The 25,551-nt window shown below is 46.2% G+C and overlaps 1 protein-coding gene across 4 annotated transcripts in view; it reads left to right on the top strand.

Moving 5' to 3' along the window:
• NOS3 (nitric oxide synthase 3) overlaps positions 1-25,551 on the top strand; it is an 819,509-nt gene that overhangs the window by 597,658 nt on the left and 196,300 nt on the right. For all 4 annotated transcript variants that reach the window (XM_085628483.1, XM_085628482.1, XM_085628485.1 and 1 more), the window contains one exon: positions 1,710-1,884. In XM_085628483.1, coding sequence (XP_085484609.1) covers positions 1,710-1,884 — 175 coding nt within the window. The remainder of the gene's footprint in view (positions 1-1,709; positions 1,885-25,551) is intronic.

Below are 25,551 nucleotides of genomic sequence, written 5' to 3'. Positions count from 1 at the left end.
TGGAGAGATCCGCCCGTATTAAGGTGACATCAATTGCCACCGTGTCGATTTTACGGGCCAGGGCCTCGTATTGCGTGGCGATGGTTTCCCTGATGCCATCAATAGCTACCATGATATCCTGTAGGGAAAGCTCCGAAGAGATGGACGTGCCACCACCGGTGGCGTCCGGGGGGGGACCGGCCGCTCCAGGGGAGCCTCTGCCCTGAGTGTAGCGGTCCATGTTGTTGGTCTGGACCGATCCCCCCCGGAGGGAGGCCTTAGTCTTACGCCCCTCGGGGCCCCCCTTGCCCCCCATGTGGTCACGGACACCGAAGGGGACCGCCGATCAAAGTAGCAGAGGCACCGGCACCGGAGACTAGCGCCTCATCCGAGACCACAATATGGCGGTGCGGGGGGACCCAAGGCGATAGGCACTCTAGTGGCAGATGGAGACAAAGCCTCGTGCAGAGGCCAAGGATACACCCCGCCACCTCAAGCGCTCCACCGGCCAGCCCCCTGAGGTCCGAAAGTGAAACCGAAAGTGGTCGAGCGGCCCCTGGCACCGCGCTGCAGCCGCTGTTGTTCAATTGCGACACGGCTCCACTGTTCACCTTCGCCCCGGGCACCTCCGTCGGGTGGGTCCCAAAAGTTCTAACAACGATAACTCAGGATTCCCAGGTCCGATTCAATTTCTGAAAAGAGATACGTGCTCAGCCGGTCTTCATCTCCCAGATTCCATAAACCACATCAGGATATTATCAGGATAAATTCCGAGGAGCAGCGAGGGTCCGGGGAGCCCTGTGCTCACGCGACCATCTTGGATGCGCGCTAGGCTCCTCCCTTACTGAACTATCTTGAATTACCATCTGTGAACACAGTTTACAAGCTACAGGATCAGCTAACAAAAATGTACCTGCATATAATGCCATATCCCCCACCCTTCTGCTGACGCGACCAAACAGGTTCACAACACAAGCAACCCTTATTAGATCCCTTTACCTGGTACCAGTGTGAGCCTGTTAGGCATACTGGGACTTTACCTCTATATTTTGACGTGCAACCACAAAGACTCCTCACCACCTTTACCTTGAACATGCTCATCTAGCATCACTCATTACCCGTCCACCATCCCCACACCTCTTTTACTCTCTGCTTCTATCTAGGGCCACAATATGTGCCTTCTGGGATTGATAGCCATTCAGGATTCAATACAGAATTTCCTTATTCTTTGATTGGTTGATTGTTTTCTTTCTTTGTGTTATTTTTCTCCATCAGTAATGTTAATGTGTATACAATGGTATGTTCCGCTTATGTTGACTGCAAAGCAATTTCATAACTGTATTAAAGTTCAAAATCAACTAGAATAAAAATTGATGCAAAAAAGGTTCTCAAATGTTGATTTTCGGTCCCAGTACTAGCCTAACTTGTATTTTTACACTTTAAGGTTCACAGAGTTTTATGGTGGGTCACAGTTCTATCTTAACCTGTATCTTTACACTTAAAGGATATCAGAGTTTGGAAGATATCACACTTATCCTAACTTGTATCATTGCACATTAGGGTTCTCAGAACCTTGGTTCGAATCTCAGACTTATCCTAGTGTGTCTTGTTACATTTAAAGGTTCTCAGTGTTTGGGTTTGGATCCCAGCCCTATCCTAACTTATGTCCTTGCTTTTTTAGGTTCTTAGTTATTTGAGGCCTATGTTTACATCCGCCTTTGCTGTTTTAGGTTCTCCGTGTTTGGACTTGGATCCCGAGCTTATCCTCACTTCTGCGCCTTTGGTCATGCTGTGGACACACGGCTGGAGGAGCTGGGTGGGGAACGCATTCTGAAGATGGGTGAGGGAGACGAACTCTGTGGCCAAGAAGAATCATTCCGAATCTGGGCCAATGAGGTTTTCAAGGTGAGAGCTTGGTGCCTTGGGTCGGTGGGGAAGGCAAATCTCTTGCTCCCACAATGTAATTTTGCAACATATGTTTCTATATTTGATGCTTGATAACTTTGAACACTGCTCTACCTTTATGGGACCGGGGGCTCCAGCTTCATCTACGCTGTAGCTAGGTCAATAGGGGGAATATTCGAGGTGTGTGCTTTTCTGACAGCACGCGAGCTATGGAGACATAAAAAAGGGAAGTTGCCTACTCTTTGTCTGGAGGCACTGCCGGTGATGGGCTGATCGTCTACTTGCACCTACCCTGGCAACATTTGGGTGCATGTAAATGGGGTTCCCGCTGCTTTCATGGAAAGAGTAGTTTACCTGCACCTTCAAACAGTGTCTCTTGGCAAGGCACCAGTTCTGCCTAGTTCTACCAGGTCTCAGTTTACCATGTTGAGACTTAACCTGGGCGATGAGATGGCTCCAGTCTGAAACCTTTTGAGGCATGACCTCTTTGAAACAGGTTTGTATGGCTTGGAAACCCGGGTCTGGCTAAGCACCCGGTCGCACACCTAGTTGGTGAGGACTAATGTGCATATAAATGTCGGGCAGAAACGCTTCACGTAAGGTCTATGCAAGGGGGACGTGAATAACATGTGGCCCTGGCATTTGTTGAAGCAAGAAAGGGAATGTTTGGGTACGAGTTCCAGCCACAGGGGAATTATATGTCACGTGTCTTTGTGGTTAATGGAAAACTCGTTGGGATTTAAAACGCTGGGAAATAGTTTGTGAAAATGCCATGTATGAGAATCCCACACACAAAAATAATAGATCCGACCTTGAAGATGACAACACACATTAGAAATAGAGAGAACAAAGTCAACCAAACTTCATAAAAAGAGAACTCTAGAAGACAGTATTTTTTAAATGGGAAGTAATGCAAAAAATATAGAATAACATTATGGAGTTGGGGTATTCCTTTTTCAAATCGATCACAACCCCACAAATCTATGTCTGTGAAAAACGTTTCTAAAAGGCAGCTCTACCACAAAGGACACTCGTGCTAGAATCAAAAATTAGAAAAATCAGAAAAGAGGCTCACTGATCTAAAAAGCAAACTTTTGAGATTTTTGTTTTTTAAAGATTGTGGCATTCAAGATGATCCTGAGTTTAAAACGCATCGAATTCCGGAGTTTGCTGGCCAGAAAAAAACAAAAACCAGAAGCAACTTCTTGTGATACACTGTTTGAAGGGTTCCTGATAGCAAATGCTTGCATGCATTGATGAAAAGAGGGTTCTGTTGTAGTGTGTTCCTCTGAAATCCAGAGAGAACAGAACAATTCCTCATAGAAAGATTGCCTAGATCCTTTAATACAGTACTAAAGGCCCCCTTGCAAAGGAGAAAAGGCAGGTTGGAGAAGGATCTAGAGGACAGGCAGATCTGATGCAATGCATCAGGTGAAGGATCTCCAGAAGTAAGAGATCTGTGATGGATTCCAGCTCAGAATGGTTGTAAGGTGCTAAAGAGAAACAGTAGTGGGTTGGGGAGGAAAGGAAGCACTATTTTTAAAGATTTGTTTCCTGGAAAAAGGAGGCCATGTTCTGAGAAAGGAGGGATATGGTTGTTAAATGCTGTGGATGTAAGATGACCCATAACTATCGAGAAGATAGATTTAGAAGAATTGGATGATGTGTTAATTTTTTGTGATAGGTAAATACATTTAGTATAGCAAATGAGATGCTGATATTGGTTATGTTATATTGATTTGTAAAGCACACTAGTCACTGAGAGGGTATCTAGGCGCGTGGGCAGATATGTAGGTTATGGTCCTCAAGGTGCTTATACGAAGAGTCAGGTCTTCAGCTTTTTGCGGAACTCAAGAATTGAGGAGGAGGTTCTGACATGTTGAGAGAGGTCGTTCCATGTCTTGGGTGCAATGTAGGAGAATGAGTGACCCCCAGTTTTGTTTTTGCGTATGCCCACAATGTGTGCGAGTGAGGCAGAGCGTAGGTGTCTGGTGGGTTGGTGAAATTGTATGTGGCTTGTCAAGTATTCTGGTCCTGTTTGTGCAGGGCTGTGTATGTGTGTGTGAGAACTTTGAATTGGCTGCACTTGTGAATTTTATGGCCATGGCACTTACAACTGGTGTAGTAGTGGCCTTTTGGGGCATTATTGACAACAACTTCTGCCACAAATGTAGCATATTGTGAAGATATTGATCACATTCTTGAAGCATTGCGACTATGACAGGTAGACTTGTGGCCATGGTACTTGACTTGTTGTGGACATTTCTCAGCAAAGTATTGGTATCTCTGGTCATAATTTGTGGCCTATATGTGACGTGTTGTTGCCATTGTTGACAAAATAGTTGCACTTGAATACCAGTAGCCTATAATTGACACATCTAGAATATTTTTGACAACACAACTGTTTTACTGCTCATCTTTATATTACAGAAACAGCACCACTATGTGGCATCTGTCATAAGTGCCAGTGCCAGCAATTAAGTGCTGGTGCCGAGCACTGGAAACCACCAGCTTAAATTAAGCACTGCATTTTGCTTTTGTTCACATAATAGTTGTATGTGGGTATTCTTTGGAATATTTTGTCAATGCTCGGCACAATAGTTCAATGTTTTTTATATATTGGGGGCATTCACCACAACATTCTGGCTATTCCTGACATGCAGCAGCACATTTTGATAATTATTTTGCTTTCCCTCACATAATAGTGATGTTGTGGCAATCTTGATAACAATTTGTATCTCCTTGGCACTGTAGTAAAATATCATTTACATACTGGGGACAATATTGACAACATTCTGGCTATTGAGGCCATATTAGTAGGCCATTATTGACATGTTGTGAGCATCCTTGGCAACATTTTGCCTTAAAATGGGCTCATATTTGACTTGATGTGGGCTTGCTCCACAACATTTTGCCTACCTCTGGCATAAGAGTGCCTCAAATGGAAATGTTAAAATCATGTATGCAAGTGCTTGGCTACACCTAGCACATTTATTGTTATATGTTGTAGTTATTCTTGGCAATATTTTGGCTATATTGGTATAATAGAGGGCTACTCCTAATATAATGGAGCCATTCAAGCCCACATTCAGGTTATCCCTGGCATAACACTGGCCTATCCTCAATATATTGGGGAATTTGTGACACCATTTTAGCTATCCCTAACATATTAGAGGCCTATGTATGACATAAAGGACATTCATGACAACATCCTGGCTATCCTTGGCATAATAGTAACCTGTCCTGAATCTATTGAAGGCATTTTTGGTAATAGTGCAACTATACCTTGTGTACTACTGACCCATACTTGAAGTGTTGTGGGCACTGGTCACAACATTTTGGCTGTACCCGGATTCATGGTGGACCATGCTTGATATATTGTGGGCATTCTTGGCAACGTTTCTACTCTCCCTGTATAACAGCTATAACAGCGTACCATCCTTGACACATAATGTGCATTCTTGTGAGCATTCTGAATTTCTCTAGAATAATGGTGTTCAACTGTTATTATATTGTGAGTGTTTGTGACATAATTGTGACTATCCATAACATGGTGGAGCCTGGCTTTGACCTACTATTTCTATTTCTGCCATAGATCTTGCTACTCCTAGCATAAAAATGGTTGAAATACTTTGCAGGCAATGAGCATCTCTGGTATTTGGCGAGGTTTTCCCCAATGTTTTTGCCTTCAGTCCTTCTGTTTTTGCTGACTTCGTTTTTGATGGCCTTAGGACTCTGTGCGCTTTACCACTGCGAATCAATGCTAAAGTGCTTGTGCTCCTTTACTAAGACATAGTAACATTGGTTTATATCCAATTGTTAACTTTAATTTACACATTAGTCCCTAGTAAAGTGTTACTACCTGTGTCCAGGGCTCATAAATTAAATGCTGCTAGTGGACATACAGCACTGATTACGCCACCCACTTAAGTAGCACTGTAAACATGTCTCAGACCTGTCATTGCAGAGCCTGTGTGTGCAGGTCTAAACTGCAATTTCGACCTTGCAAAGTAAACCATTTGCCAGGCCCAAACCTTCCGTTTTAATACAAATATGTCACCCACCTAGGGTAGGCCCTGAAAATCCCAGAGGGCAGGGTGCCATGTTTTTAATAAGTGGTACATGTAGTTTCAAGTTTGACATGTCCTGGTAGTGAAAATCTCTTAAATTCGTTTTTCACTGCCGCAAGGTCTACCTCTCCCATAGGATAACATTGGAACTACCTTATTCCATTTTATAAGTGTAATTTCCAAATGAAGACAGGTGACGCTTTCATGTCTGAAAATGCCACTTTTAGAATGTTGGAGCAAACACAAGGAGATGATGGACAGAGCGCTGAAACGTAGGTCCCTTGCTCACTTTGCCACTGGATTCAAGCTAGCCTGACTGATGAGGGCTGTTACCCCGAAACCGGTCCCAGGATGCTTGTTTCCAGTCCAGGGAAGACATGGCTTGGCAGTTCGGGCTGGACTGTTCCCATGAGGCACAGGGTCAACACTGATTTGCATATAGCTGTGTCTGAACTGGCGTGGCAAAGTGAGCTAAAGAACGATGATGGATTCAACCCAGATCTGTGACTGGGGGTGAGTGTCTGAAAAGTTTCAGCGCTCCGTCTATCATCTCCTTGCGTTTGCTTTGTTCGCCCTAAGTTGGCAGGGTATGCCCAGACGTGGGTCCCTTGCTCACTTTGCCACTGGATTCAAGCTAGCCTGGCTGATGAGAGCTGTTAGCCCAAAACTGGTCCCAGGATGCTTGTTTCCGGTCCCGGGAAGACATGGCTTGGCAGTTCGGGCTGGACTGTTCCCATGAGGCACAGGGTCAACACTGATTTGCATATAGCTGTGTCTGAACTGGGGTGGAGAAGTGAGCTAAAGAACGATGATGGATTCAACCCAGATCTGTGACTGGGGGTGAGTGTCTGAAAAGTTTCAGCGCTCCGTCCAGCATCTCCTTGTGTCTACTTTTAGAATGTTGGCATTTTTGTGCTTTAGCCATTTGGTGCCTGCACCCTGACCCTGGGTCACATGACTTGGTGTGGGTGACAGTTAGACGTTGTCTATTCCTCCTAGACAACCACAAATAATGGGGAGGACAGATGTGATTGGGTGGGCCATCACTAGGAGGATGGGAGGGAGGAGCTGGGCCCATCCCTACTTACACTTGAATCGGCTGTGTCCTGTCTCCACATAAAGGGCTGCATACCCCATGCAGTTAATCTGGAGACAGGGCCAGGAAGGCACGGCACAGAGGCACTTTAAAGGCAATCCTCTAAAAGTTTCTACCCACTTCAAAGGCACAACTGTGTATATATACTGGACCTCAATCACAAACACTTCAGTACACTTCTGGACCTGTGGATACTCTGCCAGGAAGAACTGCTGGTACAAGGACTGCCACCCTACTGGACTGCTGCTTTGAAGGAACTGCTGCCCTGCTGTTCTGACCTGCTGCCTTCTTGCCTAGGTGAGAAGGACTTGACCTGCATCTCCTAAACCTAGAATCCACAGTGACTCCAAGAGCTAGTTGGCTGGCCTCCTGATCTGAAGCCTCAGGGACATAACACGCATCCAACAGCCTTGCACCTGCATCTGGACTCTGTCATCTGTGAGTATACCCTGCCAAGTGGAGCCACACCAGTCCTGGACCCTTGGAAGTGGGCTTAAGGTGTTTGCCAGCCTCTGTGGTAGCAGCGGAACTGACCCATCTCCTCTGCTGCATGGCGCAAACCTGAGCAGAAGCGACAAATCTCTGCTGCCCTGGATTGGACCCGTCGCAAAGACCCGCATCGCCATCACAGCTTACAGCGCCTTCAAAACTGCCACCACGCGACTCACCCTCAGCACAGGCTCTATCATTCCTCGTCAATGGCAACCTTGATGATGCCGGACTCCTCATCACAGCCTTTCAACTCTTCGAAACTGATTAATTGCCCCATCTGTGCACTAAATCCTCCATCCCGGACTTCGCATCTCAAACTTCATCGACGAGATCCTCGACGATGACCAAGGCCTTTGCATCACAACCTCGCCGCATCTCGAAACTGATGCATCACTTCGGCTGCACGACGCATCTTCGATGTGGATCCTCGCAACGCAGTTGGCGCTTGGTGCTTTTTGGTGCTATTTTTCCCCAAAAGTTTACAATTGAATATCTCTGGGTCTACTAATGGGATTTTTGTTGTTTTAGACCTATTTATTAAAGAAATCTCTATTTTTCTAATGATGTGGGATCTTTTTTGTGTGGTGTTTTCACTTCATTACTGTTTGAAGTGTTGCACAAATACTTTACACATTGCCTCTAAGTTAAGCCTGACTGCTCTGTGCCAAGCTACCAGAGGGTTGAGCACAGGTTATTTTACGGCTGTGCACCATCTTGACAAGGATTTTGGTTGCTGCTTGACCAGGGCTCACGCCACAGTCAACCAACAACCCAATTTCTCACATTGGTGATCAGCAGTGAGGATTTGGACTTGCGTTTGTGCAGTGCTGTAGCGTGATTTGGTGTACTCTACCATCCCATATCTGAGATCAATTAGAGTTAACATTTTCCTTGGTTGGCTTCTTCTTTTTTTCCTCCAAATTCTTCACCTGACTGCTGTGCCTGAAACCACACATGCAAGAATGGAATTCGAACTGGCCAACATGTATGCCTACACAGTGGCTGGGCTCAAAGAGTTCTGCAAAGAGAGGGCACATCCAGCAAAGAGCAACACCAGGAAGGTGGGGCTCCAAAAGGCACTGAGGGCCTGGGTGGAAGCCCATCAGTCATTGGTTGAAACCACAGAAAGGCATGATGTGATGAAAGGACAAGGAGAGGGCCTCCCTGAGATCCATCCGTAAGCTGCCAGGGCTGGGAGCAATATGTATGCCCGCATCCTGTCCCCAGAGGAGCTGGCAGAGAGGAGGTAGGAGAGAGAGTTCAGGCTGGAGTTGGCCAGACTCAAGAGGGCCAAAAAGAAACTGGCCATGGAGGCAGCAAAGGAGAAGACTGAGACTGAGAGAGCCTCGGAGGAGAGGAGACTAGCTATGGAGGAAAGGGGAATGGCCCATGAGCTACATCTTTGAGATCTGGACATCAGAGCTAAGCAGGTGGGGTCCAGCACTAATGGTGGCAATGTACCTACAGTGCTCTCTGGACACAATAGGGTCCATATCCCTAAAGGTCTGCTGCCTGTCTTAGTTATGGGAGACAATGTTGACAAATGGTTTGCGGCTTATGGGGTTGCAGCACAGATGCACATGATCCCTGAGGAGGATTGGGGGCTAGTCTGTGAAAACATATCCCTAGTGAGGAGAAGGACATCCTACTGGCCCTAGAGAAGGGGGACAGGATGAGGTATTCCCCCATGAAGGAAGGCCTTGTCATGTAGAATGGCCTCACCCCAGAGAAGTATAGGCAGACGTTCCGGGACAGTCAGAAACTGGTCTAACAGACCTGGGTGGATTTTGTGGATTCCTTTTGCGAGGCACTGGATGGTTGGCTCAAGGGCAGTGAAGTAAAGGATTATCAGAGGCTGTACAATTTAAATTGTAAAGGAGCACATGTTCTGTCTTTGTTTTGCAGATCTGCTCCAACACCTGAGTTTGCTAAGGAGGTGGACTGCTGGGTCAACACCAGGGTAAACAAGAAGGTATCTGGGGCGATCACCACAAAGGTGGACAGTGTTCCTACCAGAAGAAGGAGGGTGGAGATAAACAAAAAAACTGGGAGTTCTCTAAAGGTCCCCACTAGCTCTAAGGGTCAGGATACCCAATTCCCGCGTGAGCAGAAGAAGAAATCAGTGAGTTATCAAGAAAGGCAGCCCCTAAGTGCTATGAGTGCCAGCAGGAAGGGCCCTTCAAGTGGGTTTTCAAGTGTCCCAAGCAGGCATAGCCCCCCACTGGTGGCCAGTCACTGGGGTTGGCTAGTGTAGGGCTTGGGGAGCAGATTGTCCCAGTTAGATGGGGAGACAGTGTAGAGGTTATCCTAGTGTCCCTGGGTGATGGAGAAAAAGTGCAGAAAACTCACATGCCTAGTAATACTTGGAAATAGAGGCAATGGGTCACCATCAATGGGCAGAGGATGGAGGCTCTGAGAGATGTGTTTAAGCTGGAAAGGTGCCGATTACACAGTGCCAAATCTGCTTTCCATCGCTTTCTGTCAAGAGTACATTATTGCGGTCATTATACTCAAACACCCTTAGGTTTAGACTCCAACCTCGATCTACAAACAGCCAGACCAGGTTCTGTGTCAATAACTAATGCATAGTAAAAGTAGGTGAGGGGGAATGCATTGATTTGCCCCAGAAACTGACGCTTTTCATTTGTTCTGCAGTGTACAGCATACAACCAATAAGTAGCAACCTTCTGCATTTGTCTACGCATGGTGATTTATACTGAAAGGGTATGTAGTACAGATCCTATGCTAAACAGCACACACACTGCATCATGGTGTGAGGCTGTGTATTGCATAAGGCAGCCTTTTTGTGCACCAGCATCGGAGGTGACACTGACAGCCTGCTAATCTTTGTTGACAAGGCTCTGTGCTGTGTTTTTTTCCCTTAACCCAATACAGCACAGAAAATTGTGGGTGCTGTAAATGGCTCTGTGCTGTGTTTTTCCCTTAATGCAATGCAGCGCAGAAAATTAGGGTGCTGGTGCAGTGTACAAATCTTTTTAAGCCTGGTCTCAGTTTTCCCGTAGTCTGTCCAAAAATCATGTCGTTTGCATTCCAAGATATTTACATTATGTTATATTTCCTGGATTGCTTCCTGCTTTTATTCTCAAAATGTGATATTTTCATACTTTTGATAAACTTTAATCCTAAAATATCCATATTTACAATCCAGGATGGTGGCTTAATTTTATTCTCAATTCTGTGTGAGAGTCATTCTTTTCCAAGCTTCCTAAAGATGGCATGTAGTCATCAAACAATTCAGGTGGAGTTTGATTGGGTTTTAGAGTAGTATGTATATAAGTTCCTGAGACTCATGCTGTGATTTGTTCCTTTTGCTTTCTCTTTGAGGGAGGTGGCCAGAGGATGACACATGATGGCATTTACTAATGCATTGTGTTGGCGCTAGTGCGCCACATATCAGAAACCAATGATTAGCATTCCAGCCCAAAAGTGTTTTGCACTGAAAATGTGGACTTTCAGAACTTCAAATCCACTTTGTGCCGCTTTGTGTCACGGTAGCGTTTATGGGGCCGATCACTGCAAACAGCCATAGGTTTTGATGCAAAGTCCTGTCTACTATGGTGGCCTGACCGGACTTTGTTTTATAACTAACACCTGGATGCTAACACTGTAGTCTTTCCTGAGAGAGGGCTACAGTCTGTTCATGTGGGGAACCCTCTGAGGTGCCCAAGTGTTAGGTAGTTGACATATGAAATCTTTCTGACCACTTTGTAGGGACCACTTCATTTGTCTTCCAAAGCTTGATGCGAAATTGGCTTTAACACCAATACTCCTGACTCAATTGTTTCCCAGTAAGATTTCCTTCGGGTCTTACCACTCCTTCATTAGCTCTTGGCTAGACTGAAGATTCTTTATGTCTTGTTCATCCATTGAGCCATCAGCTTCCTGAGGCCCAGAACTCTTTCTCCACATCACGGCATGAGGACTCAGATGTACTTTTGCAGAACTCTCTCACCAAATTCAGTCAACCACGGACAGGATGCCAAAACAATAGCTCTCGTGGCTAAACTCTAACCCCTTCCTTGGGATTTCTCCATAGGTGAACAAGGGACATGGTAGAAGAAGTTTCAGTTTCCTCTCAATTAGAGTTTCCACCATGATCTTTAGGGACTTGGAGCATTTCACCAACCCCACTGGTTTGTGGATGGTATGCAGTGCACAGTTTGCTCCCCCATCTCCTCGTATATGCAGAGATGAAGTTCAATCCTCTGTCAGATACCACAGTCTTCAAAAATCAAAGCCCAGAGAAGATCACAAGGAAGGCCAATGCCAATACCTTCGCAGTCATACTTGTCTGGGGTGCAGCTGCAGGATACCTAGTGCCATAGTCCTCCAAAACCAAAGTGTTTTGGTTGCCTGAAGCAGAAGTGGTATCAAATAAACCTACTGTATCTTTGCCAATCCTCTCAAATGGTACACCAACCACTAAAGAGGCACTAATGGTGCCTTGGTTTAGCCTCCAGACTTGCCACTCACTTGACAAGTTGAGCAAGTTCTGTAAAACCTCTAGGCCCATACCTGACCCACAGAAGAAGTGTTCTAACTTGTCCTTGCTCTTCTTGATACTCTGGTGCCCTACTAAAGATACCCCTCATGGGTTAGCAACAACAGAACATTTCTGTGCAATTCTGGAACAGCAACTTTTCGCTGTCTCTGGATTCTGGATCTAAAGGTTTACTAAAGGGTAGATAATACTCTCAGACCATCCTGTGTTAACCGACCACTCCAGTGGCAATTTGGTCACGTGCCACCTTGAGTAGGCATATCAGAGTTGGGTACTCTTCCTGTGCCTTGCAAAGTTCTTCATTGGTTTGGCCCTCCAGCAGCTATTAAGTCCTGCAGCTTTAGCAGGGGCCCAGACTCCAACAGATGATCTTCCTAGGGGCCTCATCCTCCTATTTGAAGCAAGGGCAAGGGACACCACACCTAGTGTGAAATAACGAAGCAAGCCGTGCAGTTCCAGTTAATTTATTACATGAATAATGTGACATCCATCACCAAGGAGCGGGACCGTTAATCTGACGGTTGGGACCGGAGTGCAGGGAAGAATCTTAACAACGTTCTAAGAGCTAACCATGGGAATAAGGGTGCGGGAGAAACCAAGAAATGTACAAGGATACAACACATCTCCTTTCTCACAGAAAATAAAATAACTATACAAGAGTTAATATAAAACATAATCTCTATGCCAACTTGGTTTGGAGTGAACATTTCTCAAATTTCCTTTGGTTTTGAAAGTAACAGTTTTGTTGTTTACATTTCCACTTGGAACACATCCCTTGTCTGGAACATCCTCAGAGTTGTCTTGGACAATTCTATCGACACTCCAATTTTGTCCATCCTTTAATTGTACAACATTCTTAAATACTTTACTTATCACTTTCCTGTCTGAGAATTTCGAACAACCAGACTCTACAAATCTTGGTAGTTTTATTCTCACCACATCTCCTACTTCCAAAGCTTTAAATGTTTTTTTGAGTTTACAATTGTAATTTTCTACACATTTTTTTTTTATGTGCATGTATTTTCTCCATGATCTTGTTCCTATTAACCGCTTCCGTGCTGTCACCTGCCAGCCACATAGGACATAGTTTAGTGCCTGGTTCCCTTCCCTTGAGGGATTTAAATGGTGAAACCCCAGTGACAGAACAGGGGTGACAAGATAGGACCAAATCATCTCATGCAGTGCTTTCTCAACATTAATTTCGCTGGTTTGGCCCTCCAGCAACTATTAAGTCCTGCAGCTTTAGCAGGGGCCCAGACTCCAACAGATGATCTGCCTAGGGGCCTCATCCTCCTATTTGAAGCAAGGGCAAGGGGCACCACACCTAGTGTCTTCTCAAAGCCTGCCCTGGTCTACTCTAACTCATCGTTCCACTCTAAGAAGGGACCACAGTTTCCTCATGAAGCTGACTTGCAGCTTGTGGTCTGGTCAGTGCAGCTCATGTTTCCGATGCCATGTAGTCCTCAGGCCCAGGCAATCAGGTCATTGGCCAGCAGGTACCAAGCAGCTCTGGCACATGAGTACTCCATGTTGTCCTCACTGGCATCTAGTAAGAATCTCCTCAGGTTCGAGATACTTCCTCTCAACAACAGCCCTCAGGTGCTATTATCCCTTAGAGTAGGAACCTTCTTCCCTTTAATACACACAATGCTGACAAATCCCATGGTGCTTGATTGAATGTTATTTAACCCTTATGCACCCTTATTCCTTTAGTCTATCCATTGTGACAAGGCTGTGTGCCCTTGGGCCTTCACTGGTATCCATTCCCAGCATATGACCTATTAACAGAGAAGCTGGCTACAGGTTTCTTAACTGGTCCATTTTTTTTGTAATGCTTGTCCCTTTGGCAACTCAACACAGGTTACCAAATTGGACGGGTAGAGTGGGTCTCTTACTCTCCCTTCTCTTTCTGATGCTGACCAAGAAACCACTTCCACATAGTGTTTTGTCGTAGCCAGGATCCTGTACCTACCCTTCTGGTCTGGAAATATTCTGCAGGGACCATTTCTCTCATTTTGGTTTGAAACTGTGCTGCTCCAGCCCCTGGTTCACACTGTTGGCTAACTACTTGTCAACTATTACCACAAACGTATCTGAACTTTCTGAGTTAGTTCAGACAAGTACCATTTGAGCACTCTTCTCCGAAAAGCTCTGCTATGACTAACTGATATAGGAACTGGTAATCTTTCACTTCTACCCCTTTCATCAACTCATTTGAATCTCAAATTATGTCAGGATTTAATTCTCTTTGAAAACACTACACAGCTTTTTGCTCTCACAGAATTTCTGCACATTCTGGGCTGGATTCAACCCAAATCGCCTAACCAGCGCTTCGATCTTGCACACAAAAGTCAGATTGTCATTCTCAAGCATCTAGCCAGTAACCTCAGTTATTTGAAAAATGAAGATGATTTATTACAGTCATTGCCTTAGACTTATCATTCAGCTTTTTGTGCCTTGCGTGTAATTTAAAAACATCAATACCACCCTAAAATGTCAGTGCCTGGCACATACATGTGTATCAGTTCCTTAGGCACCTTAGTGCTGACTTCCTTGGACTTGGAGAAGGGATCACTAACCCAGGTGCCTTTTCTGTCACTAAAGGAGCTTCTCATTTTCAAGCACTATCTACTCCCTCTCTAATTCTCTTGCTTTCATTTTTCCTATCTCTCCTGTTCCCTCTTCCTCTCTTCCCAGGCCCGCTCATCTGTCTGTCTTTTCATCTCTCCTCTTCTTCTTTACGGGCTAACCTGAATTTCTCCCTCTCAAACTCCCTAATCTTCTCCTCCCACACTTCCCAAGCTTTCTGAAGCGGAAGCTCAAGTTTCAGGGTCTCTGCAAAATCTTTACACATACCATTAGGTTTAATGATATGTATGATGAGTGTTCTGACCTCCTGAATTAGATAAAAACCCACAGTGAATCAGGCCAGTGGTGTAACATTAAGACGTGCTCCATTGAAAACAGTACAAACATCAACAGATAAACATGTAGACATACACATCCCACTCAGCCTCATGGGTTCTAATAGCCCGCTGAATTTTATCTAACTTACGAGGTAGCTACATCAGAGCACTCATCATACATATCATTAAACCTAATGGTATGTACAAAGTAACACTGTTTAAATGGAGTATACCTATATGCCTAAAGGGATGCTCTAACATATGCTCTTTTTAAACTTTGTCTCCCTTTTCTTCTCCTTACATAAGTTGGATTTAAGGATTCAAATTCAGTATACATATAGGTATAGTGAATTCAGACTAATTTTCCTTATCCTTATGAAGCATATCCCACTGGATTGTAGGGTAAAGATTTTATAATCTGGTCCTAAAGAAACACCACGGATCCCATTGGGACCATAAAGGAGTGAAACAGGTTGACCTAAATCAAAAGAAACCCCACATCAAACACTGTGGGACTATCAAGGGTCATGACTTCCCTAAACGATAGTACTCACACTACAGTTCTTATCCCTACCAAGGGTGCCACCAGAATATAGACTATAGAGCACAGCTTAGGTAGTTTAACACACTATTTCACACCCTACCCTACTTTCACCTTCTTGCACTCATGACAAACCGCAAAAAGTGAAGATCTCCGACAAAGAGACCTCTTCAGGAACAGCCTCCCTACATCTGTTTGAATTCTTAGAGTTAGGAGTACAGGTGGCTGGTCCTTCAATAGCTCCTGGTCCTTCGCTTTTGATTGACTCAGAATATAATAGCCAGAGCATCTTACCTCTGGTGTCCTGGGGCTTAACCTTACTGTTACACCTCAAACTATGCACCACATACACCCTTTAGCACTTGACCCAGAGGGAAGCAAAGGCAAGCAGTCCAAGCTTACTCAAGGAGGAAAAATGTTACTCAAATAACACAATGAAATACTGTAAATAATGTTCCAGAAACAATAAATTATAGCAGATAGTACTAATACCCTTCAGTAACTACTGGGGAGGCAGCCTAGTCTTCTCCTGCAGACTAACCTGCTAGTATGCCTCTGTGTGATAGTTCAAGATTCTAGAACCTCCCTTGGAGTTGTGTATTATTGAGAGTGCCCTTAGGCAGTGCTCAACAGGTTGTGTGCCAGTATGTCGGAATATTTGTTCCTCGGTTGGTGGAGATCCTGTTTCTCCCTTCCGTATTTACCAGGTATGCATAGTAGCTTTTCTGTTATCTGAGTCAGCTGGTGATGCAGGTTCTGCCTGTCTTTTGTTGGTATGACCATTAGGATGAGAAGTGAAGATCCTGCCTTGAGCCTCGTGACTGGTGCACCAGTGACATCTTTGGTCCTGGTGCGATATGAGTGGAGGCAGCACCAGTCAAGGAGGCTGTGTGGAGTTTCAGTGCTTATATTTTGTTGGACCTTGAAGTTTTGGCTCATCCTCATACCCAAACACAAAAGCCAAAACAAGCTAGATGCCCACTCCTTGTGTCTGTGATGAGTATTTACTTCTGGAAGCTAGCCTCTCAGTTGATGTGTTTCCTCTAACTTCTTTGTTTCAGGAACCACGGACTGTGGACCGTTCTTCTTCAACACAACTGGACACAAATTCCTCAGTGCATTCCATACATGGGTGAACCCAATTCGGCTCACAATCAAGGGTTACTTCGCAATTCCTAGGCCTTTCCCTTGCAGAAATTTGCATGATCTCCCCTGATGCATCAGTGAGCATCTTCTGCTTGACACCTTCACAGACATCTCCTTCAGAGTGGCATCTTCTTAGTCAAAGTACCCATGCAATGTCCTTCTTAAGCAGTCATTTAACTCCCTCCCTCAAAGCAAAATCTAGGCAGCACTCCTGACAGTTTTTCCGAAGGTCAAAGATTCTGTCCCAAAACTGTGCAAGGGGAGGTGGCTGTGGATACCACAACCCTAGAGCACAGCAGAGTTTTTGTGTGCCTAGTGGTCTGGAGACTCCAGATTCTGCGGAAGAAATCTTGGCACACGGGTTGGACATTTCTGCCCTGCCTTTATATTAAAGTCGCAGGCAGTAGTTGGGTATTTCAACAGCCCGTTCTGGGACCAGTTTGTGGCAGTTCTGCCTTTTTACTTATTCCACTTAAACTGGCCCAACCAAGGTCTTTATTACAATGTACTAGCTAGAAGGTGGGAGTCTCCAGGCAGGAAAATCCCAAAAAAGGGTACAAAAAAGAAGGATGCAGTCCCACTTACCTGCCTGTAAACCTGTGTGGAGGAGCTCTTCCATGGAATAATGGGCCAGGATTTCTTAGCGGCTCTGTGTCGACCCACTAGAAAGGTTACCTGCAATTCACATCTGCTGTCTGTGCTCTTTCCAGCCCTCCTTCTTTTGTAGCAAATACAAGACCCATCTGATGTAGCAAATATAAGATAGTCTCTAATGACATTGGTCACATGTATCACATATGCATCCAAAAAGCCATGTCCCACATGGATGAGCGAAGGGTCCAGTTTCAGGGGACTGGTAGACCAATTTACAGAACACAGGAGAAGCCAGTAGGCGACTCTCCTGGGCAGGAAAAATGTTCTACCCTGACAATATAGATAGTATTTCTACCACTAATGTCAGTCCTCTACAGTCCAGCAAGTTGACAGTAGTCATTCTCCATAAAAGGAAGGTGCACATGGTGCTCCTCTATAGACCGCATGGCCAAACACAGCATCTCAGTCCATGTCAAAAAAGTATCTCCAGTGCACATGCATGATTATCGTGTGCACTGAGGTGGGGGGAAAGCTATGGCTCGCATGATGAACTGGAGGCAGGGGCACACACTCACCAGATCTATGCATAGGGCCATTCTCTGTTCAAAAAGAAGTGTATCATTTTTGGGCGCCTACCCTCTTGTTGGGATGGGAATATCCACTGCATGGTATATATGTGCTCCTCTGCCCTGAATGTCCAAATGCATGTGTCTGGTCTCCTGGTTTCTGATTTTTGGCACTGGCATCATGATCCTCTGGTGTGTGTACAGAGGCCAAGGCTTATCCCTAGAGATGTGTGAGTCCCGGGATGGACCAGTGACATAGCGGGACGCACCAAGCGCACCCTCATTAACAGACAGTGGACTACTGTCCCTGTCATGTGTTTAGCATATAGAGTGGTGACGGCAGTTTAATGTGTTTTGTGAATCCATAGCTATGGCCAGACCTTTTTATCCCTCTCACTGGAGTGGAGGCCTACTGGCCCACTTGTGTAAAGCTTTGTCTCTGTTTGCTTACCCAACTCCTAGTGCTAACATCCCAAGTGTGCGTCGTGCGTATTGTGTGTGTAGCTTACGTGGTACATGCATGGTCTCTGTAAGTGAACTGGAATAATGTAGACCTGTGAAATCCGTTTTGGGTATTCCTAGCCTGGCCTTTTGCATACGATGGATGTTGATATCCTAAAACAGCAAAAGTGAATTGTGGATACTCTCAAAGCCGAAGGGAGGATAACTAGACGACGTGAGGGAAGAGGAGACAAGACTCATGAAGAACGTCAGTAAAGCCTTTTGCTGAGCTAGAGACTGCTAACTATTATTCCTGAAGCACTGCCACTTGGTGAATGGTAGGGTTGAAGGGTGGGACTGCAGAGTCTGATAAAGTGGAGAATACTTTTGTCTTTCCTTGATCACTCTATCTAGCTGGCTGATGACAACCAAGTGCAGAACCTTACACCCCTTTGTACCTTTGTTGTGTGTGTTTCAGGCATGATACAGTTCTGCTCTGAGAAACATCACTCTATGCACAGGCTGCATCTAGAATGCAACCTGGAAAGGACACTTGAAAGAGACAAACCCCAAAATAGTTCTAAACGTACAGACAGTGGCTACACAGCGTTTACTCTATAAAAAGGAGTGCTCCAAAGAATACTTAGAGAAAAGTCAGATGTGCAACCAAAGCTGGTGTCTGCCTGACCCAACTTCCCAGAGTCCATCTGAGTCAACTCCTTGCTAGAAGAGCTGCTTTCCTGACCCAAAGCATCTGGAAAGTAGCCTGACTGCTGAGAGAGCAAAGAGCAAAGACACCTTCCAGTCCTGCAGGAGGAGTGACTGTCCAGGTGGAGCAAGGTGCTTGTAGGGACTTCAAGATACAGGCATGTGCCCATAGTCATCTGTTTGCCCCAGTGTCAGGGGGTAATAGACTCTCTGTCCACTGTTCATGATTTTAACATACCCACCACAGACTGAGCAACCAAGTCTCACCTGGTGAGAACTATAAATGCCCAGGCTAACAGATATACCTATGGATGTTCTTTTGATGGACGGCACACAGGGGTCAGTCCTTCCCAAAATTCTTAGGAATCCTGAAGTAAGGATGGAACCCTTCCCGTAGCCACACTGTCTGTTCCATAGTAACACTGGTTACAGAAAAATGCCTTGTGGGAAGCAGGGGCAATGAGAACTAGAAGGAAAGAAGCCTAAATGCATTAAAAAGCTGTCTCAATAGTATGCTCTAATTATAAAATGGAGGCGTGTAATACTGGAGCAGGCACAGCGGGCCAGTAAGGAAAAGCAAATTCAGTTCCTGACGTTCAAAACTCAAACATGCAGGAATTGACATCCAGGATGAAAGTACCTGACAGCAAGAGCATTAGTACTTAGAGAGCTGTGGTGAGGCAAGATCCACATGACCAGAAATGGCAACCTTGAAGGGGGCAGAATGGTTTGGGGAGCACTTAATATTAGCATATTTAGTAAGTATGTTGGTATGGTAGGCCAGTGCTTCAACCATGGATTGAGGATGTGTCATCATCTCAACAGTGGCTTCTTGCCCTTCTGGTTATCAGGGCTGCCCCCTCCTTGTTACTGTCCTTTTCTTGTCACATTAATTGTATACAGTGTGCATCAGTATGGCATCACATTTGGTTAACAGTCAAATGAGGTGCAAGATCATCCTTGGTGAAATATCAGCATGAGTATGACAATTAGGAGCCAAACTCTAAATCAGAACCTTAGTAAAAAAAAGAAAATGACTTGTGAACAAAATCAGATTTAGTTTTAACATCACTGTTGGTACAGCAATACCAAGAGGGTGAAAACACTTTTAGGAGCACAAAACAAATCCTATTGCAGTGCATGGATATTTCGCTACACTGTACAAGTACTACAATTACAAGTAAGCATTAGGCAACCGGGCTAACACCTTTAATAAAGTAAACACAAGGAGATGATGGACAGAGCACTGAAACTTTTCAGACACTTACTCCCAGTCACAGATTGGGGTTGAATCCATCATTGTTCTTTAACTCACTTCACAACCTCGGTTCAGACCCAGGCATATGGAAATCAGTCTTGACTCTGTTCCTTATGGGAACAGTCCAGCCCTAACTACCAACTCAGGTCTTCCCTGGACCGCAAACAAGCATCCTGGGACAGGTTTCAGGGTAACACCCCTCATCAACCAGGCTAGCCTGACTTCAGTGGCAGAGTGAGCAAGGGACCCATGTCTGGGCATACCCTGCCAACTTAGGGCGAACAAAGCAAACACAATAAGTTGATGGAAGGAGCATTGAACCTTTTCAGACACTCTCCCCCAGTCACAGATCTGGGTTGAATCCATCATCATTTTTTAGCTTCCTTTTGCCACCCCAGTTCAGACCCAACCATATGGAAATCAGTCTTGACCCTGTTCCTTATAGGAGCAGTATAGCCCTAACTGCAATACAGGTCTTCCCTGGAATGGAAACGGGCATTCAGGGACAGTTTTTGGGGTAACACCCCTCATCAGCCAGGCTAGTGTGAATCCAGTGACAAAGTGATCAAGGGACCCACATCTGGGCATGCCCTGCCAACTTAGGGCAAACATAAGGAGAAGATGGAGGGGTGTCTGGGTGCTGGGGTGCCATCTCTCCATCGAACAGCCAGGTTTTGAGTTTGTTTCTGAAGTCCTCCAGGGAGGGTGCTGTTCAGAGGTGCAGAGGGAGGTCATTGCAGGTCTTGGTGACAATAAAGGAGAAGAGGCGGTCCCGCTGCGGTTGCGACAGATGCAGGGGGTGTGTGCGAGGGTGAGAGAGGAGGATCGCTGGTGTCTTGCCGGTAGATGGAAGTTGATTTGATGGTTGATGTAGGATTGGTCCTTAATCATGCAGAGATTTGTTGGCATGCATGAGGATCTTGAACTGGCATCTCTTCTGGATGGGGAGCCAGTGCAGGTTTCTGTGGTGGGGGGTGATGTGGGTCCATTTGGGGAGGTCCAAGATGAGTCTGGCTGCAGTGCTCTGCATGGTCTGGAGTCTTCTGAGAAGCTGGGAGGAAATTCTAGCATAGAGAGCGTTGCTGTAGTCGAGGCGGCTGGTGACGGGGGTCTTTCTGGTGTTTATTGGGATCCATCTGAAGATTCTGCGGAGCATGCGAAGGGTGTGGAAGCAGGCGGAGGTGACGGCATTGAATTGTCGTTTCATGGTCAGTTGACTGTCGAGGATACTGCCAATGTGTGGTCTGTTGGTGTGGGTTTTGGCCCGAGTTCTGCTGGCCACCAGCTGTGGTCCCAGATGGAGGTGTTCTTCCCTAAGATCAGTACTTCCTTTTTGTCAAAGTTGGGTCTGAGGCAGTGGTCTCTCATCCATTTGGCTATGTTGGTCATGGTATTGCAGAAGTTGGTTTTGGTGTTGGAGGGGTTCCCGTGGAGTGAGAGGATTAGTTGAGTGTTGTCTGCATAGGAGATTATATTGAGTCCACGGGATCTGATGACCTCAGTGAGGGGTGTCATGTAGATGTTGAAGAGGATGGGGTTGAGGGATGATCCTTGGGGTTCACCGCAAATGATGACCTTGGGTGCGGAGGTGAAGGGAGTCAGTTGGATGCTCTGTGTGCATCCTGCAAGAAACTAGGCGATCCACCTGAGAGCGTTATACTGCATGCCGATGTTGTGGAGTCTGTCGATGAGGATGTGGTGGGAGATGGTGTCAAACGCAGAAGAGAGGTCGAAGAGGATCAGGGCTACCGTCTCTCTGCGGTCAAGGAGAGTTTTGATATCGTCTGTGGCAGCAAGCAGCATGGTCTCAGTGCTGTGTTTGGCAAGGAATCCTGATTCTGAAGCGTCAAGTAGGTGGTATTGTTCCAGATGTTCAGTGAGTTGTTGGTTGATGGCTTTCTCGAGTACTTTGGCTGGGTAAGGGAGCAGGGAGATCGGTCTGTAATTTTGGAGATTACTGGGGGCAGCCAAGGGTTTCTGCAGGGGATGTATGATGTTACAACGCGATTGTTTACAACGCGTGCCGTTACATCGCATTCGTTACAACGAACGGATGTAACCACGCTATGCCATTACAACGCAAGTCTTTACCTCGACTTGCACTAGATGGCGTGCTAACATTAGAAAAGTGTAATTAACTATTCCAACTACAGTCCACTTAACAGTAGGGAAGGTGTTTGGATAGTAAACTACACTATTTCTAATGTTAGCACGCCATCTAGCGCAAGTCGATGTAAAGACTTGCGTTGTAATGGCATAGCGTGGTTACATCGCGTTCGTTGTAACGAATGCGATGTAACGGCACGCGTTGTACTAACGGCGTTGTAAAGGTTGTTCCCCTTCTGCAGGAGAGGTCTGACTTCTGTTTGTTTCCATTGGCCCATAAGGACTGCTGTGGAGATGGAGGTGTTGAGAATGCTGGTGAGGACCGTGACAATTCGGTTGGTTCCGAGTTTGAAGAGATGGTGGTGGCAAGGGTCGGTGCGCACCCAGGAGTAGATGGATGACATGATGGTTGTGGTGGTCTGAGTGGTGATTGGAGACCATGTGGTGATCATTTGGCTGATGTTCGTTGGTTGGTTGAGGTTGTCGAGGCTAAGAGTGGTGGGTTGGGGATCGAAGGTGTTGTAGAAAGTGACAATCTTGCTGTGGAAGTAGTCCGAGAGGGTGTTATAGAGTCTTTGGGAGAGGTGGATGGTGTTCTCTGTGGCTGTCGGGTTGGAGAATTCCTTGACTATTTTGCAGAGTTGCTTTGTGTGGTTGGCCGTAGTATCGATCCAGGCAGTGATGGTTGCTCTCTTGCCTTCCTTGAAGCACAGGTGATAGTTTCTGAGGGCTGCTTTGTGAGCGGCTGTGTCGAAGGGGTTCTTAGTGATGCGCCATCAGTTCTCGAGTCAGTATCAGTTGAGCTTGGTGGTTCTGAGCTCTGAGCTCTACCAGCAGGTTTGTTTAGGAGTTATGTTGGCTTTTGCAGGTCTCAGCGGGACAACTCTTTCATTACATTCGGTGATCCAGGTGGAAAAATTCAGGAAGGCCTGAGTCCTGGTTACCTTGCCCCAGCTGTGGTGGGAAGAGCTGTGGTGCTTGGTGGCGGTATGCTGGGCATTAGAGATGGTGAAGTGAACTATGGTGTGGTCAGTCCAGGTGAGTTCTGAGACGTGGCTGAATTTGAATTTCTCATGGAGGAAAAAATGGAGTCGATCGTGTGTGCTTTGTGTTGGGATTTGGTTACCAGTTGGGGGAAGTCAAGGTTGTTCAGGTTCTCCAGTAAAGTGATGGGGTTGGTGTCATTGAGGACGTCAACGTGGAAGATGAGATCGACAAGTAGGACATAGTGGTGGGAGTCGATGGCTAGGGGGGTGATGAGGTTGGAGATAGTTTTGCAGAAAGCTGGCCCCAGTCCCAGGCATCTGTAGGCAAGGGTGCCTCTTTTCATGGTCTTAGCATCGGTCTGTAGTCGAAAGTTGAGGTGCTCCGTGAAAGGTGTACGGTCATCATTGGTGAAGGTGCATAGGACGGTTTCCTTGAAGATGATGGCGATGCCCTACCTTGTTTTTTGGTGCAGTCTTGGTGTATCATTTTGTAGCTGTCTGGAGTGGCGGTGGCAATGTTGGTGTACGAGGAGGGGGTGAGCCACATTTTGGTGATGAATGCAATATCAGGGGAGAGGCTGGTCATGGTGTCCCAGGTTTACGTGACGTGGTTTTAGAGGGAGCGGGCATTGAGCAGGATGCATTGGAGCAGTTCTGGGTTGTTCGTGGTCTTCTGAGCTGAAGCGGTGCGGGGTCCATTGCAAGCTGGTGGTTCTGTGCAGCAAGAGTAGCGGCTGTGGCTGCAGGTGAGGGGTCCTTAGGTTGATTGCGTAAAGGACATGAAGCAGCTGTTGCCATGTCTGGGGCCCAGAGACAGGAGCTCCTAGGAGGTGGATAGTGGTTCGACCAGGGTTCCGGCACTGGGTGCAGTCCAAGGGCAGATAGGCTTGCCTTTGGCACGCCTTCGATGTGCCGGCTGAGTACCCGCTGCACGCAGCTGCTGTGCGGCCACGATGAGGCCTCCATTTTAAGTAGGTCCTGGGGGGAGCACTGGGTGGCAGGAAGAGGGAAAAGGCAGGAAGAGGGCAAAGGCAAGCAGAAAAAGGCAGAAAATGGGGATGAAGGAACAGGAAAAGGCAAAAACAGGTCAGAGACGAGCAGAGATAGCATGAGGAGGGGCAGAAACTAGCAGGAAAACGCAAAAAACGTAGCAGAAATGAGCAGAAAAAGGCAAAAACAGCGCAGAAACTAACAGAAAAAGGTAGAAGAGGCTTCAGAAACGAACAGGTAAAGGCAGAAATGGGGCAGAAACGAACATAAAAAGGCAAAAACCGGGCCAGAAACTAGCAGAAAAGGCAAAAACACAGGCAAAGCGGGCAGAAAATGAGGCAGAGAAGGCAGTAACATACGTCAGACGAGGGTGGCAGACTGTGGGCAAGCTAGAGAGGAGGCTGTCTAGGGAGAGCTCGAGTACCTGCTCAATGGAGTCGCGCTGCAGCCTCCAGTAAATAAAGACTATTTGTGACTACATGTACAAGCATTCACTGTGGACGACAGAACAGTTTTAGCAGCCAATATGCAAATCTACCCCATTTGAATAAAGCCTCTTATAGTAGTAATTTTCGAAGAGGGATGTCTGTAAAAGGCACTAACTGATAACGTATGCTGTTTATGAGTCTCTGTGGAGGACAGCGTAGCTTGTTGATTGGGCAAGCGACACATTTCAAGTTAGACTGACGTGAGGAGATTAGGTTTTTGAAGTATGAGAACTAAACATTGTTGAGAGTGTCAGATATTGTGTGGTTTGTGTGATTGCTGGTGAGGGGAATGTGAGCCAGGGGTATTGTGAATTTAAAACAGTTTGCCTACCGCTGGAGAGTTATTCCTGATGAAGGGTTGAATTTCCCAAACACATTGAGATGATGATCATACCTTGGGCCACTGAGCTATGTGAAGGCACTGGGGATGTATTACAAGCTCTCTGACTTCATCAAGTTGCTTGCTATTTTTTGCGATCTTTGGGCGTGATTCTTAGTGCGGTGGTTTTCTGACTGCCACATTCATGGTGGCACAGCATTGGTGATCCACCGTCTGCCGGATTACGACTCTCACCATCATACCAGCGGCGTACCACCGGCTGCGCCAGGAAACAGTTGCTCCCTGGTGGTGTCAGAGCTGCGCCGCAATGTTAAACGCCAGTCCTGCTCAGCATAATGCGAGTTCCTGCACCGCCAGCCTTTTCATGGTGGGAGCGCCGCCATGAAAAGCCTGGCGGTGCAGGAACAAAGGGGGCAC

Source organism: Triturus cristatus, chromosome 10 (genome assembly GCF_964204655.1).
Source record: "Triturus cristatus chromosome 10, aTriCri1.1, whole genome shotgun sequence".
NCBI lineage: Eukaryota > Metazoa > Chordata > Amphibia > Caudata > Salamandridae > Triturus > Triturus cristatus.
Note: the sequence above shows the minus strand (reverse complement) of the source record. Positions and strands in the feature narration are given on the sequence as shown.